Source organism: Sarcophilus harrisii, chromosome 1, assembly GCF_902635505.1.
Source record: "Sarcophilus harrisii chromosome 1, mSarHar1.11, whole genome shotgun sequence".
Classification (NCBI taxonomy): Eukaryota; Metazoa; Chordata; class Mammalia; order Dasyuromorphia; family Dasyuridae; genus Sarcophilus; species Sarcophilus harrisii.
This window is the reverse complement of record NC_045426.1, coordinates 619,051,614-619,068,658: the sequence shown is the minus strand read 5'-3', so window position 1 is coordinate 619,068,658 and position 17,045 is coordinate 619,051,614. Positions and strand designations below refer to the sequence as shown.

The 17,045-nt window shown below is 33.4% G+C and overlaps 1 protein-coding gene across 7 annotated transcripts in view; it reads left to right on the top strand.

The window, feature by feature from the left end:
• The window catches only part of ASAP1 (ArfGAP with SH3 domain, ankyrin repeat and PH domain 1), a 459,738-nt gene that overhangs the window by 317,894 nt on the left and 124,799 nt on the right, over positions 1-17,045 (top strand). For all 7 annotated transcript variants that reach the window (XM_031947203.1, XM_031947200.1, XM_031947198.1 and 4 more), the window contains 4 exons: positions 7,617-7,691; positions 9,056-9,105; positions 13,193-13,322; positions 14,541-14,626. In XM_031947203.1, coding sequence (XP_031803063.1) covers positions 7,617-7,691; positions 9,056-9,105; positions 13,193-13,322; positions 14,541-14,626 — 341 coding nt within the window. The remainder of the gene's footprint in view (positions 1-7,616; positions 7,692-9,055; positions 9,106-13,192; positions 13,323-14,540; positions 14,627-17,045) is intronic.

Genomic DNA, 17,045 nt, shown 5'->3' with positions numbered 1-17,045 from the left:
ATCCTTTGACCATTTATCAATTGGGGAATGATTTGTATTATTATAAATTTCACTCAGTTCTCTTTATTTTAGAAATGAGGCCTTTAGTGGGCAGTTAGATGATATAATAGATAGAACACTAACCCTCAAGTCAGGAGGTCCTGAGTTCAAATCCAGCCTCAGACATTTAACAGTTACTAGCTGTGTGATCTTACCCAAGTCTCTTAGCCCCAGTTGCCTCATCAAAATAATAATAATAATAATAAATCTGATTCAGAAATGAGGGCTTTATTAGAAACACTATATAAAAATTATTTCCCAGTTTTCTGTTTCCCTTCTAATTTTGGCTGCATTCATTTTGCTTGTGTAAAACTTTTTGAATTTAATATAATCAAAATTATTGATTTTGCTTTTCCCAATGTTCTCTATTTCTTTATTAGTCATAAATTCCTCCCTTCTCCAAAGATCTGCTAGGCAAACTATTCCTTGCTCTACTAATGTATATATAGTATCACCTTTTTTGTCTAAATCATGACCCCATTTTGACCTTATCTTGGTTTAGGGTGTGAAATATGGGTCTCTGCCTAGTTTTAGCCATACTATTTTCTTGTTTTCCCAGTGATTTTTGTCAGACAATGAGTTCTTATCCCAGAAACTGGAGTTTGGGGGTTTATCAAATTACTATAGTGATTGACTATTATGTCTTGTGTATCTAACCTATTCCACTAATCTACCTATTTCTTAGCTAATGATGATGATTTTGATGACCACTGCTTTAGGTCTGGAACAGCTAAGTCACCTTCCTTTGCATTTTTTTCCATTAATTCCCTTGATATTTTTGGCCTTTTGTTCTTCCAGATGAATTTTGTTGTTATTTTTCTAGCTTTATAAAAAAATTTTTTTTTGGCAATTTGGTTGGTATAACACTGAATGAGTAGATTAATTAAGGTAGAATTACCATTTTTATTATATTAGCTTGGTCTACCCATGAACAATTGATATTTTCCAGGTTATTAGATCTGACTTTGTGTGAGAAAAAAAAAAGTGTTTTGTAATTGTATTCATAAAATTCCTGGGTTTGTCTTGGCAGGTGGACTCCCAAATATTTTATATTTCTTATAATTATTTTAAATGGAATTTCTCTTTCTGTCCCTTGCTGTTGAACTTTGTTGGTAATATATAGAAATGCTAATGATTTATGTCAGTTTATTTTATATCCTGCAACTTTGATAAAGTTGTTAATTGTTTCAAGTAGTTTTTTGGAGAATTCTCTAAACAAACCATCATTTCAGTTGTAAAGATTGATAGTTTTGTTTCTTCATTACCTACTCTAATTTTTTCCATTTCTTTTTTCTTCTATTGCTAAAACTTAACATTTCTAGTACAATATTGAATAATGGTAATAATGGGCATCCTTATTCACTCCTGATCTTATAGCTAATGCTTCTAATTTACTTCCATTACATATAATACTTGCTGATGGTTTGAGATATTATTTTAAGGAAAACTGATTTATTCTTATTCACCAAGCATTTATTAAGTGTTTGCTATGTGCTGGGTACAATGCTAAGCAACAGACCTACAAAGGAATGCAAAAAGAAAAAAGTCCTTGTCCTTGAAGCTTACATTATGATGAGAGAGACAATGTCTATTTAAGTAGACACATTAAAAAAACAAAAACAAAAACATACAAAATAGAGGAAAATAACTTAGTGGGGAGAGGAGAGGAGGGGAAGTGATTCTTCAATTTCCCATTCAATATCTAGCTCTAACCTCCCTTTTTAGCTTTACTTCACATGATTCCTCTTTATATTCTCTACTGTCAAAACAAACTGCCCTTTCTACTATTTCTTATACATCACTCTATATTCCTCCTTCCATGTACCTTTGCAAATTCTGACTCTTTTATCTGGAATGCATTCCTTCCTCACCTCTACTTCTGTGAATTCCTTATTTTTTTAATGTTCAACTTACTGTTGTATTCTTCATGAAGCCTGACTTAATTCCTTCCTCTCTTCTCCAAATACTAATATCTTCCTCCCAAAACTGCCTTAAATCTAGTTTGTACGTGTGTGTGTATATTCATTCATTCATTTACTTACTTATTATTGATTTTTCTCAATAAATCTAAGTGCCTTAAGGGAAGACATTGTTTGACTTGTCCTATCTTCAGTTTAGCCACAATACCTGGAACAGATGCTTAATAAATTATTGCTGTATTATTACCTCACATCCAAACTTTATTATTTAACCTTTCTGAAAATGTCTTGTACTTTGCCAACCCCAGATCTTTTCTCACACTATACCTTTCACCTATCCTCCATCTCTAGTTCTAGAAATCCCTCCTTTAAGATCCAATTCAAATGTCACCTTCTCCATGTATCTTCCCTGTACTTTTTTTGATATTTTCTCTCCTCTGACATCCCTTAGCATTTTATAGATCTTATCTCCTGTTGCCTTATACTATAGATATTTTTCTGTATATACTATCTTACCTATGAGAACAGAAACTCGAGAGAATAGACTGTTTCTTATTCATCCTATCAGTACATAATATGGAAGCCTTCATTAAATGGTAGGTATTCAATAAATGTTTGACTGTTAAGAAGTTCTTTGTATCTTTCAAACTCTTATATAATCCTAGCAAGCATCTGACTAAGCTCAGGTTTTCTATTTGCATTTTTTCATCAGACCCAAAGGTTGAGAACCCTTTTGTAAAAAGCTGTCATGTTTACTCAGTTTTATGGGGAATGTGTTAATTTTTTATGGGCCAGTTCCTCCTTCCTGTTGCAGGTATTAAAGCTTGAAGCAATTGACATTATGTGGCCTGGAAAGAGACAAATAAATGTCTCTCGTGTCTGAACTTCAGGATGCTGCAGCCCTTGAAAAGCCTTATTCAAGTTTGGTTCCTCATTAAACTAGAAGGAACTTGGCTAGGGAAGAGTCTATAAAGTAGTAAATAGTAGAGATCCGTGGTCAGCCCTGCCAGTCAAGTATCTGGAAATTCTAGAGTTTCTCTGAAAGCCAAAGCAAGTAGTTAAAAGGCAGTATTCATTAGGGAATTAAATCAAGATGAAAATGAATAGAATCAAAATGTATATTATTAATTTGAATTATCAGTGGAGGATTAATCAGTCAACAAGAATTTATTAGCATAGGCCTTCTGATAGGTGTTAGAGACACGGAGAGAACAATAAAATAGTCTCTGCCCTTAGAGTGCATTCTATCAGACAGGACATCATGCACATAATATAAATATAAACAAAATAAATACAAGGTAATTTGAAAAGAAAAAAAAAGCACTAGCATTTGGAGAAGGAGGTGATTGAAGGATTTATGTAGAAGATAGAACCTGAACTGAGTTTTGAAGAAAATGGAATATTGAGAGGCAGAGACTGATAGGAATACTTTCCAAGCATGGAGGAAAGGCAAAGACTAGGAAGAGGAGGTTTTCTTATAAGGAACATTAAGCTGGGATTCATAATTATGACTCTACTTGTTAGATTTTTAGGTTCTTAATGAAATATAATAGGAGAAAACAGCACATAAAAAGAAAGTTAAAAAGAGGTGAGGTACATTTAGATTGTCAGTAGACAGCATGGTTTAGAATTAATCAGTAAATGATGTAGAAGTCTGGTTTCAGGCAATAAAAGGGCCTAGAAAGAGAGTCCAGATTTCAGTGTGAAGTGGGTAAGGAGACCACAATATAGACTTCACAGTTTGGAATTGTCTGAAAAGTGAAGAGCCATCCCCTGTCTAGGTACTTAATCCTATGATTTTCCATACTCCTAAATGGGAATGGAGGATGTGAAGAATGATTATTTTCCCCTTTTAGCCATGGTCTAATAACCAGAGGTTTTCTGGGTCTACTCCCTGCTATTCTAGCATAGATTTTGTTGGCTAAAAGCAGGGCCTTCCAATATTAGGCCGTATACTAGGTATTTAGTAAAAGTTAAACTGAATTATTCTCTATTTCCTTTAAAAATAAATATAGTATGTATGAGTAAGCAGTGTGCTTCACAACCTTGTTAATAGCTCTTAAAATTTATTGCCTCACATTCATAGAATGCAGTGTCTAAATGAAGTTTATTTTGCAGTTGCCATAAATTCTAGGAGTTGTCAACATGAGGCAAACCATGAAAATAAAATAGCTGTGGTCTCAACCCATCCTAACTTAGTACTGCCTCTCCCTTCCATTCCCCACAATTTCTTCAAAGTCAGCTCCTTACCTCATCTCTTCCTTTCTTAACCATAATTCCTTTATTTTTCTTTTTTTCTTGAAATGAAGAGAAAAGCTTTTTGCTTTAAGGGATGGGCATAAGAGGTCATTATGAGACCAATCCTGCTTCTTCTACAAGCAAATGGGATGTTCTTCAACTAGTCTAATTTTTTAAGAACCCTTAGGAAACCAAGGGCCAGATATGATCTATGAAAAGATTGGTTTTTTGTTTTTGTTTTTTTAATTTCACATTCTTCCCTTTAAAATTTATTCTAACACAGACAACATTCAGAAGTCTGCTATATCTTTTTCAGGTTTTGTGCACACTAAAACATTTTCTTCTTGATTAAAACATTTACTAGAATTTTTCTGTTGTCATGGTATATAGCTTTTTTAATAATATGAGAGTTGAGGATTTAACTGTTCCTGAAGGATTTTTCTAAGTTATTGTTTTGAGAAATTGTTTACTTCAGAGATTTTGATTTAGTTCAATATGCATCCTCCTACTGGATAGATGTCAAATCCCCTGTGACTCAGGAGATGGTTTTTGAGAGTTGCTAGAAGTAGAAAGTTCATTTTTCTGGGACCAACCTTGTGCTGTCACTCAGAATTTAGCAAGGCTGGTCCTTAGACAACAGACATAAAGCCTATTTTCTGGCCCATATTCAAGAAACCATTCCATCATTTTATAGGAATTAACATTGGTAGGGACTTCAGAATCCCCAAATTTCTACTTGACCATGGCTAGGAATGGTTTAGGGCTTTGGTGATAGAAAAAAAGAGTTAAATCACATTATATCCTGGGCTTATTAGATTACATTGCAGAGTAGACTAATCTATATTAGTAGAAGTGTCTCCATTGGGTTCTCCCTACATTGATGAAATCACAAATCCTAGCTTCCCTTCCCTTAAGATATACAGCCTTTTGAATATCACCTGAAGGATGTAAGTGTGTATGTGTATTTACTTCAATAAAAGTTATAATTTAGTAAACTAATAAAGTAGAACTCACACTAAGATGCACCATTCTTGTATATTTGTACTCTATCTGGGGAAGAACAATTTCATACATGTTGACATGTAATTCATTTTTGTTATATTGGGGTGTAGATACAAACATATGTACTTTGTTGTTGTTATTGTTCTATTATTTTCAGTCATGTTCAACTCTTTGTTATCCCATTTGAGGTTTTCTTGGCAGAGATTCTGGAGTTTAGCATTTCCAGCTCATTTTACAGATGAGGAAACTGAGGCAAACAGGGTTAAATGACTTATCCAAGGTCACATGGTTAATAAGTGTCTAAGATCAGATTTGAACTCAGAAGTTATGTCTTCCTAACTCCAGGATTGGCACTCTATCCACTGTACCACATTTTGTATAATAATCATGCATATTCTATTGAATTCTGAATTATCATATTGCCAGATTACAATTGAGGCAACTCCTTTGTGCTTAACTTTGTGTAAAGAAGAAAAAATAATCCTTGTAAAGTTTTTAAGAATTTTAAAAGATCTATGATTTACCATTGCAAATATGCATAAACACACATATCTGTATAATTACCAAATGACCAAATGTTCAATACATCTTGACCTTAAAGAATAGATGTTGCCCATACATGAAGACTTTCACACTTTGGGGTTTACACTCACCATCCAGAAGTCATTGTCAATTCTATGCAAACTCCAAAAAAAAATATGGAATGCAATCTTTTATCCTGTAGATCATATGTAATAGGTACTGAGTTATTGAACTAGAAATTGATCTTGGGAAAACTGTTACATTTTTCTTTTTTTTTTTTTTTGTCCTTTCTTTAATGTTTATTCATTTAAATACCAATTAGTATTGATCCTCTTTGTCTCCTGCCTTACATATTGCTTAGAGATCCAGCTCATTCTTATTCCCTCTAAGCAATGTTTCCCACATGTTTCTATGAGTGGCAAATTAGCACTTTATCTTTTTTATTGATATAATTTGAAGGTGATCAGGTTTCAATACCAATGCATGTCATCTAAATAGAAGTCATCTAATTTAAAGATCAAGGAACACCCAAAAATGCCACTCTATCTGGGAAAGAGTAGTTTTATTATTAAAATTCACTATTTTCTGCTGTATTTCTTCAGAAATGCTTAATTTTAATGTAGAAGGTTTGATTTTTTTCCCTTCAAATTATGCTCTGCTTTTTTATCTATTTCAATCCACATAATGTTCTGGTTCAATTCCTATTGACATTGAGTGAAAAAACCCTGAGATATCCTGGCCCCAACAATTTCCAGTGTATACTTAACTGAGCCAGTTCTGTGACATTTGGTGGGTCACCTAACTTCCCTCAAATTCTAGTGCCTCAGTTAGTGACATACAGAATTTACTAAGCTGTATAATCCTGAGCATCTCTCAGTTCTCAAGGAAGCTTTCTAAGACTAAGTTTCAGAGAAGCCAGCTTAGAGTAAGAGAGGGGATTTCCTCTATCAGTGAAATCACAAGTATATCCTACCCCTGTTATTATCCAATTTACCTGCCACTCAAAATTTAACAGATTTCCCTGATATTGTGGACCATGAGATATGAAGTATTTTGTATACTCCTTCTGCCCCTTTATTTTCCATATAAATCATCTGAGACAGATGATCACTTTGCCACTAGAGGGAGTAATTATTTTGGCTACTTCCCTTTTGGCCTGATCACTATGGGATTTTTCCCCCCTTTTCAATCAGACTCACTTTCCTATGTAACAAGCTTAAAATTTTTAGCCCTGAGATGTATCCTGAAACATATTTTCATGTAATCATAATGAAGGAAAAGTGAATGTCCTAAACTTGAGACTAAAGAATAGTAGAATTAGAAACTTAAGAGTATCAGAACATAAGACTGTTAGAGCTAGGAAGGGAAGCCTATACCTTAAAACACATTGTTAAAACTAGAGGGAACTTTAGAGAATGTAAAAGAACAAAATAAATTGTTTGAGTCTTTGAAGATCATCGTGGGCCTTCTTTTTGTTTTTACAGAATTTGTCATCTGTAATTGATTAATGAGCAGTTCCAGCCACAAATACAGTGACTGATATGACCATTATTATAGTTCTCAAATTAAGTTTTTTTTAAATTAAAGCTTTTAATTTTCAAAATATATACATGAATAATTTTTGACATTCACCCCTATAAAACCCTGTGTTCTATTTTTTTCCCCTCTTTTACTCTGTCCCTTCTCCCAGTTGGCAAATGATCCAATACATGTTGAGTATGTACAATTCCTCTAGATATAGTTCCACAAATATAATGCTGCTCCAGAAAAATCAGATCAAAACAGGAAAAATGAAAAAGAAAACAAAATGCAAGTAAACAACAAAAAAAGTGAAAAAATCACATATTTTAAAACTAAAATAAACTAACCTGGTACTCTCATTCTTTTCCCCTACAGCTCCAAGGTCTAAGCCATAATGTGATATTCACCTTGGATTCCTTATTGAAAGGAGACTTAAAAGGAGTCAAAGGAGTAAGTGATCAACTATGTATTTTAACTCTCCTTTAAATCTGTCTTTTCTGTTACCTGTTACAGTTGAGGGAAGTGCTTCTAATCACTAAAATTCAAAAATTGGGGGGTCATCCTCAATTTTTCTATCACTTACCCCACACATAAGATCAGTTGCCAGATCTTCTCATTTCTTTTTTTAAAACATCATTTGATGACATTGTTTCCTCTCCACTAAAAGAACCACCACCCTAGTTCAATCTCTTATTACTTCTTGCCTGTAATTTTGTGTGGGTTTTCTCCCCACTCCATTCTAGCTTGCTAAAAGTGATTTCCTTAAAATATTGGCCTGATCCTGTAACAAATCCCTCTCCCTCCTAATATACATCTGTGACTTTCTATTACCTACTGCAAGGATCAAAGATAAAGTTCCTTATTGAGCATCTCAAACCCTTCACAACGGTCTCCTTCTGATCATTGAGTTCTATTACAGTCTGCTTTTCTCTGTCTCTCTATGATCTTGGTCTTTGCACTGTTCCCTGGCCTGGAATACTTTTGCTTCAGTCTCTTTAGCTCTCAGCTTTCCTGGCTTCCAAGACTTAATTCAGATCCCTAGTTCACAGTCCCTGTATGTTCACCCTTTCTCACTGCAGATTCTTTCCCCAATGCTTACTTTCCCCTTTTATTTTATCTTCCATTTATGCTGTATCTATGTTGTATGTACCTTGATATTTACATGTTGTTTTCCCCATTAGAATATGAACAACTCCAGGCCAGGACTGTTATTTTTTTTTCCTTTCTTTGGGTCCTCAAGTACTAGTATAGTGTCTGGCACAGATTTATGATTTAACTGTTTGTTAATTGATATTTAAAAGTACACCATTTCAGGTTAGATAATTTTTTAAAAAATTATTTTTGAAGGTAGAACATTGAAAATTAATCATATAAAAAGTTTAGTAGCAGTGACAGTTTGAAAAGTTAGTTGACAATAAAAGAGGGGAAAAAGTTGGAAATTAGGAGCTTCAAAGGGAATTGCAAGAAAGGATTACAAGAATCTGAAACTATAAGTCATTAGGCTTAGATTGTTGTTCTGGCTATATACAATTAGTTTACTATTTTATGACTTAAGTCTTAATTTCTCTACCTATTAAATAGATTTAATGATATTTATTTAACCCTGTCATTCTGATGGGGGGTTGTTCTAAAAATTAAATGAAGGTTATCTCCTTGCTGCACATAAGCTTGAAAATCATAAACTGCTATATACATACACATAATGATACTGATACCCATACGTGTGTGTGTATGAACAGCTTTGGAACACCCTGCCTCAAAATTATCTTGAGACAAAGATAAACATAATTTCAATATATTTTCTCTTTCCTAAGGACCTTAAGAAGCCATTTGACAAAGCTTGGAAAGATTATGAGACCAAATTGTAAGTATCTTTTACTCAAGCATCATTTTCGTAAGGGAAAGTGATTGTTAAAGTGGCAAACAATTAGATTTTGACTACTTTTTCTTGGTCAATACATGCCAGTGTTCTTAAAATCTTTGTTCTGTTTTTGGTCAGTTTAAGAAACCTGGAAAAGTTTCATGCCATTTATATTTCATTGGGCACCCAAGTGCTATCATTTTTTAATGATGGAAATTATATTCTTTCTTCTAATGGATTGACATTTATGGACTATTTAAGTGTGTATCTTGCTGTGGCTATATAATATTTATCATAGTTTCTGTTATGTAATGGGGGGAAAAGTAATCTGGGTAGCTAGTTTGGTGTGTATGCTTATGGTATTTCACTTTGTTTGGAGCAAGTACTATATGTTGTAGACACACAGTCTAGATAATATAGGTATATCTGATAAACTCCCAGTAGGTACCAGTGATACTAAATAGACCTAGGCCTTGAGAGCCAGGGTAAAAATCTTAGGATAGCTGCTATTCCTGGCCATAATTTTTGTCAATTGCTAAGATAAGAAGATAAAAAATTTTGTGTAGGCAGCAGTAATAGCAGTATGAAAACAGATGCAAAAAAAAAAAATCAGGTAAAGTTAAGAATCAAAACATTTTTGAGCTATTTTCACCATTATTTATGTAATAAACTTTGTCTTTCTGCATGTTTTAGTAATATTTTTTGTATTTTGATGGTTGCAATTCTAAAGTAACTAAGAAGCAAAAGATTCTTGTAATATTTCTAAATATACAAATTAATACAGTGAGTCAGAAATAGTACTCAATGTGAGATTTATTTTGATTAATCAGTAACCACTTGTTCCATAATCCTGGTTGCTGAAAAAATGGTTTGGAAAGGTAAAAGAAAGAATTGAAGGGAAAATAAATAAAGGTGAGCCACAAAACCCTTTTTATTTTGGTTCTTCTGGCTAAAAATCTTTCCAAAATGTCTTCAAGTCTACTTCCTTGGTTATGGTATTATGTTAGTGAGCATAATTATATCTTTGATGATTGAAGATCTTATACTTATATTTCACAGTACCATTTCATTGTCACTACTCATTACCCAGGATGGAAGTTGGAGCAAATAGGGATTAAGCATATACTAATCATAGGCTATTTCTTGGAAGTTGATTTTTTTTTTTTAAGGAACATTCTTGCTTTCATATTTACCTCTTAAGAGTTTAGTGCAAAGGGGGCAAAAAGTCTGGCTTACTCAGGGATTTTTATTAAATCATGATTTTATACTACATTTTAACAATAATTCTTACTAATAAAGTACATCTCCCTAAAGAGAATCCAAGTTTTGGAGGAATATATACTAAAGATGAGTTTGGGGACAGTGTTAGATAGTGGAAAGTGTATAGGATTACGACTTACAAGACCTCGTTTCTGATTTATACAAAAACACGGTAAATACTAACAACTTTGGAAAGCTATAGAACTCTGATCAGTGAAATGACCAACCATGATTCCAGAAGATTGATAAGGAATCTGTGCTATCTACTTTCTAATGATGATAATAGATTTAAAATTCAGAATAAAGCACAACATTTTTAGACATGGATAAGATGGGAAATACTTTTGCTTGACTATCCACAGTTATTAAAAAGTTTTTTTTTTCCTTTTAAATTGGGAATGGGGTGGAAGAAAAAAATAAATACTTGTTAGTTAATTCAGTCTTTACTATTATACATAGAAGAGGTGCTCCTGTTCTAGTTTTGTGATTCAATTTTCTGTTTCAAAATGGTTAAGGCTACCTTTCCAGTTCCCCATATGGTTATTTGAAGTAATATGAGAAAGTATATGAAACCCTTTTCAAGAATATAAGTATAAAAACTTTTATCTAAATGTAAGATATTGTTTCTAAATATCTTTTGTTTGATTACTTATTTCCTCAGAGCAATAGCATGGATGGTGTGCAGTTATAAAAATGAAACAATGTACTCCATATACTTAGATAATAGCTTCCTTTCACTCCTGCCATTCATACCAATGGGATAAGGTTCTAGAGTGATTTATTATTTTTGTATTACAATTGCTATTCCTCCCAGAGCCAGCCTGATACAATGGATTTTGGAGTCAGAGAATCTGAGTTCAAATGCTGCCCATCAGTTTTTTAACTATTTCCAGTCTTTTCATGATCCCATTTGGGATTTTCTTGGCAGAAATGAGAGTGGTTTGCCATTTCCTTCTCTAGCTCATTTCACAGATAAGGAAACTGAGGTAAACAGGGTTAAGTTGCCCAGAGACACATATCTAGTAAGTGTCTAAGCTCTTCCAAATTCCAGGTCCTGTACCTAGGTAGCTATACCACCCAGCTGCCCCTTTTAGTGCTTGTATAACATTGGTCAAAGTAATTTATCTTTCTGGGCTTTATTTTGCTCGTTTATAAAATGGATGTGAAGGAGGGGAGGCAAGGATCTTTGCTTCCGTATAGGTTTTCTTTTCTACATTGTGCATTTTTAAAAATTAATTCCTTTTTCCCTCTTTTCATTTCCCCAACATCCCCCAAGAAGGCTACAATTAATTATAGATATATTTATGTGTCTTAATTCTATGAGGTTAAAGAGTTAAATATTCTTATACTTATTTTACAAATGTAGAATGTGGGGGGCAAAAATATTAAACAAAAAAAAGAAAAAATTATTAAACAAGCCAACTAATTTTACATAAAATCAAGAAAATCTGGGTTTGAGTCAAACTATGACACTTGTGCTAATCTAAATAAGTCATTTAATCTCTATATGACTCAATTTTCTCATCTATAAAATGGCAAGTAACAATAGTTGGAAATATTTACTTTAATGACATAAGTAAAAAAGTATTTTTGTAAATCTTACAGTACTACATAAAATGTCAACATAAATATCTTTAAATAACAATAATAGCTAACATTTATATGATACCTGCTATATGCTAGGCAGTATGTTAAGTACTTTATAAATATTATATCATTTAATTCTCATAACAACCCTGAGAGGTAAGAGCTATTATTATTCCCACTTTACAGATGAGGAGACTGAGGCAAACCAAAGTAACTTCCCTAGGGTTACACAGGATAAGGGTGTAAAAATTTGAACTCAGATTGTCTTAACTCTAGGTCCAGTGATTTATCCATTGTACCATCTAACTGCCCCAAAGTTGAACATAGGTATATTTCTCATTTAAACATTTGATTGTCAACTCCTTGAGGGCCTGACTCATAATAAGTATTTTCCGTGTGTTGACTAATTATTTAATAGACAATACAAAATTATACTGGATCTTAATAATAAATAGAAAATTAGAAGGGGGAAAAGCACCAAAAATATAAGAGAATTTGAGATGGGATTTTTCCCTCCTTAGGAAATTTTAGTCCTAGTCTAATTTTAGTCCTAGAGTCTCACTTATCTACCTGATATGGCATAAAGTATTATTGCATTCAGCTATAAATTAATTAATCCTTAAAGATAAGTACAGAGGAAAAGAAAAACAAAAAACTACAATGTATTAATAGAGCCACACAGGAGACACTCTTGAGGAAAGATGAGGGATAGTTCCCTGGAGTAGTTAGCAATAAGTTGAACAGGAGAGGGTTTTCTTGGTTTGATTTTTTTTAACCTTCACATTTTTATAGTGTTTTTAAATTTGCAAAGCCCTTTCCTTATATAAATGTTGTGATTATGAATAAATTAGAATTGGAAGGACCTCACAGGTCATTCATTCCAATCCTTTTCATTGTCAGAATTAGGAAACAAAGCCAAGTCCTTTGACTCCAGACCATTTTTCCCCCTACATAGAACCATGCTATCTCTTTATTTCTTGTATGACAGCAATCCTCATATAAGTCTTATCTCCACAAATTGATTATAAATTCATCAAGAGTCCTTTACTTATTAATCTCTCTCTTAATACCTTGCACATAAGAGATGATTAATAATTATCTATTGAATTAAGATGGACAATGGATGTCAGGTTAACTCAATTCAACTCTTGTGAAATTTGTAAGTGAAAAATGGCTTTTTTAAGTGAAAAGTAGTAGTAATGTCCTTTTTAAAAGATTATGGTCTCATCTACTTTAATTACAGTACAAAAATTGAAAAAGAAAAAAGAGAACATGCAAAACAGCATGGGATGATCCGCACAGAGATAACAGGAGCAGAAATAGCAGAAGAAATGGAGAAAGAAAGGCGCCTATTTCAGCTCCAGATGTGTGAAGTAAGAAAAGATTTCCTAAAAGATAATTTGCCTAGAATTGTAATTGATATCTTTTCCTTACTGCTAATCAGCAGGTTTTTATTTGGTTAAAAAATCGCAAGGTATGTTTGATTACAAAATTTAAAAAATTATTTTGAATATTCCACTCTCCCTTTTTTTGTGGCTAGAACTTAAAAGGGATTTTTGAGGTAATCTAGTCCAATCCTGTCATTTTACTGATAAAGAAACTGAGGTTTTGAGAAGGGAAATTAACCCATGGTCACTCATAAAATAGATACCAAAGCTAGGATTCTAATTCCTATAGTTAGGGCATAGTACTGACTATCCACCATAAACAGTTGTGAAATTAGTATGGAATAGTTATACAGAGTGCTGGGCTCGTATCTGAGCTCAGCTAATAGCTACCTATCTAACTCTAGACAAGTCAGGTGGCTTCTCTGGGTCTAAGTTTCCTTATTTGTGAAATGAGCGGATTGGACTAAATAAACCCTGAGTGTCCTTTAACTTCAAATTCTGTGAGTTCTGTTGAAATTGGTCACAGATGCCAAAGAAGGAATGTCATGGAATTCTTTTTCTCAGTCTTCAGGTTGCAGTCGGTCAGGATATCTTTAGAATGCTTAAAAATAAAAGCAAAAAAGAGGAGTTAATTGGGTGAGAACCTGAATGCTGCTTGTTAAGCTGCTGGATGATTGTGGGAACAGTCTGGGGTGGGTTGAGCACTGTGTGTGAAAGGTGAATGCTGGATTTTACAAGTTATGTGTTTTCTAAAATATTTCCAATTGTTTGTTGGCATGTTGTTGTTGGGTTTTTTTTTTTTAACCATATACCCAATTTGTTCAGAAAAGTAAAATATCCATTTTTTTAAAAAATGAGTTTGTAACATAAGAAATGACATAAAAGCATGCCCTATTATGACTACATGAGAGGGAAAAAATGGATTTCTGATCATTCTGGAATGTTTTTGCTGTGTTTGACTTTAACTTGTCAAATGACTAATTTTAGTATTTAAAAAATGCTAACAACTTAATCACTCAGTTTATTTGGTGTACCCTTGATTCATTGTTATGCCAAATCAGCATTCCTTAAATGGAACTGTGAAGATTTACTAGTTAACAGTGCCTCAAATTGTATGGATTAAAAGCTGGTGCTCTACCATCTGAAGGCAAATGAAGACATAGCCTGTAATTATCAACATCAAGTTCTGTTTTATTTCCACAGTATCTCATTAAAGTTAATGAAATCAAGACAAAAAAGGGTGTTGACCTACTCCAGAATCTTATAAAGTATTATCATGCACAATGCAAGTAAGTAAAATGCTCTCATCTTCTGTAGTGTTCTAATTGAATCCAAGTTTGTTCCTTGATTTTTGCTTTCAGTCTTCTTTTCAGTCATCAAAGAGATATCTCTCATTTTGCATGTTCCCATTGGAAAAAAACTGGAGCCCATAAATAGAACAGTCAGATTTTAGGTGCCTATAAAGAACTTTTTTGACCATTAATGTTTGAAATTGTATAATCTTGTAAAGTATAGTGATTTTCTGAAAATTTCCTTTCCAACTCTGCTGCAGATTTTACCTATCTTATTGGTTTAACTATAGGTTTTACTTTCCCTTACCCACATTGACCTCTCAGAAGCAGTCAGAACAATAACTACAGCTTCCCCTTTGATCTCAGGCACACAGTAGAGACTCCTATGCCAGATATCCCTATTGCTGGTGTTAACAAAGTTAAGCAAACAGACTTTTCTTTCTCTAGTTCTCTGGGACTGCTTCCCTCTTTGACCAATCCTTTTAGAGAGCAGCATCTTATTTCCTTTTTTCTTCAATTCCTCTGGCCAAGAGATGGGGTGATTTGGAGATCCCTGGGAAGCAATGCCCCTGAAGAGTTTATTCTTTGACTCAGTGCCGGGGGACTCATATGTCACTTGGAGATAGATGATGTGGAGGTTGGAGCTCAATGTCCTAGAATTAAAAAGGAGACAGGAAGGGGTAGAAGATTCAGTGAAACTGTAGAATTTACAAAGAAACTGATCCCTTTAAGGGTATGGTGAATAGAATTAGGGAAAGGGCATGTAGAAATGATCCAATTTATTATCTTCCATAGCTGTGAAAGTGCCAATATTTGTTTATCTTTCCATCTGACACCATTTTTTTGAGTTCACTTTAATTTTGTGTGTACATATAGACGCACATTTTTATATTACAAAAAAAGTATACATTTACTATTTTAAAAATTAATCAAGCTTTGATTAAGCATCTGCTATCTGTCAAGCACTGTGGGGATTCAGTGACAAAAATTAATCAGTTCCTTTTTGCAAAAACCTTACATTGTATCAGGAGACACAGTGTATAAATACAGTAAATAAGCGTACAAAACATATACACCAAATAAATAATAGGTAATTTGAAGAAGGGAGGCTTTATGAGCTGTGGATATATCAGGAAAAGCTCTATGTAGAAGTTTGTGCTTGTGGCAAACAGGGTTTTCTTAGAGAGTGGAGGCAAGGAGGAATGTTTGTTGCAAGTATGACTCTTTTTAATAGGGCAGTTATAGTGCTATCTATTTTTTTTTCCTTCTAAAAATTTCTTATTTTGAGGCAAGGGCTATAGAATCCAAAGACCTGGGATCTAGTCTGAATTGGGTGATAGTGGAAACAATAGTAAATTTGGAGCCAAAGAACATGAAATCAAATCCTTTCTCTGCTGCTTACTAGCTTTGTGAGCTGGGGCAGATACTTTATGTCCTCTAGGCTTCAGGTTTCTTTTATGTGAAATTAAATAGTTGAACTAGATAATCTTCAAGATCTCTTCCAGTTCTAAGTCCATGATTCTTCATAAATTTACTTAATCTCTCTGAATCTCAGGTCTGTGGGATCATTCTTTGAAGAAAACATCTTGTCAGTTCTTAAAAATCCTACACTAAAATAGTGATCCTTTATGGAAGAAAAGTATTTACAAAAGAGAGTATCACAGTGCTAAAAGACCTTAAAAACATCATCTTCTTGTCCAGTTGTTTTCAGTCGTGCCCAACATTTGGTGATCCCATTTGAGGTTTTCTTGGCAAAGTTACTAAAGTGGTTTGCCATTTCCTTTTCCAGATTATTTTACAGATGAGTAAAATGAGGCAAATAATATTGAGTGACTTGCCAAAGGTTATAAAACTGACAAATGTATGAGATCAGATTTGAACTCAGGAAGACAAACTTTATCACTCTATCCATTATATCCTGGCTACATCTGAAACTACATCAAATCCATTCCAATTATATTCAAACTGATCTTACTGAAAATAATAGGAGAAAGAACTGGAAGAGATCTCTAGAAAATGGAAATAGAACCTCTCAAATAACTTCTTTTGTTTATTAATAACCTGTATATCTAATGATATATTGGGAAAAGTGCAAGATCTAGAGTTAAAGAGATGTGTTTTCTAATTCCAGCCTCAGCACTTTGTAGCTGTGTAGATGTGGCCAGATCACTCTTAGGGCCTCAATTCCTTTATCTATAAAATGGGGATAATGATACTTTCACTACCTGTTTCACAGAACTTTTCCCACTTAACCTCTTCAGTTTCCTCATCTATAAAATGAGAGGGTTGAACTAGAAGGCCTTCAAGATCCATTCCAGCTCCAAATCAATAATCCTTTCAAATAAATAAATTACCATTAATTCCATTTTTTCTTGTTTTTGAGTAGCAATAAAAAGAAGTAGGGTATTGTTTTGGA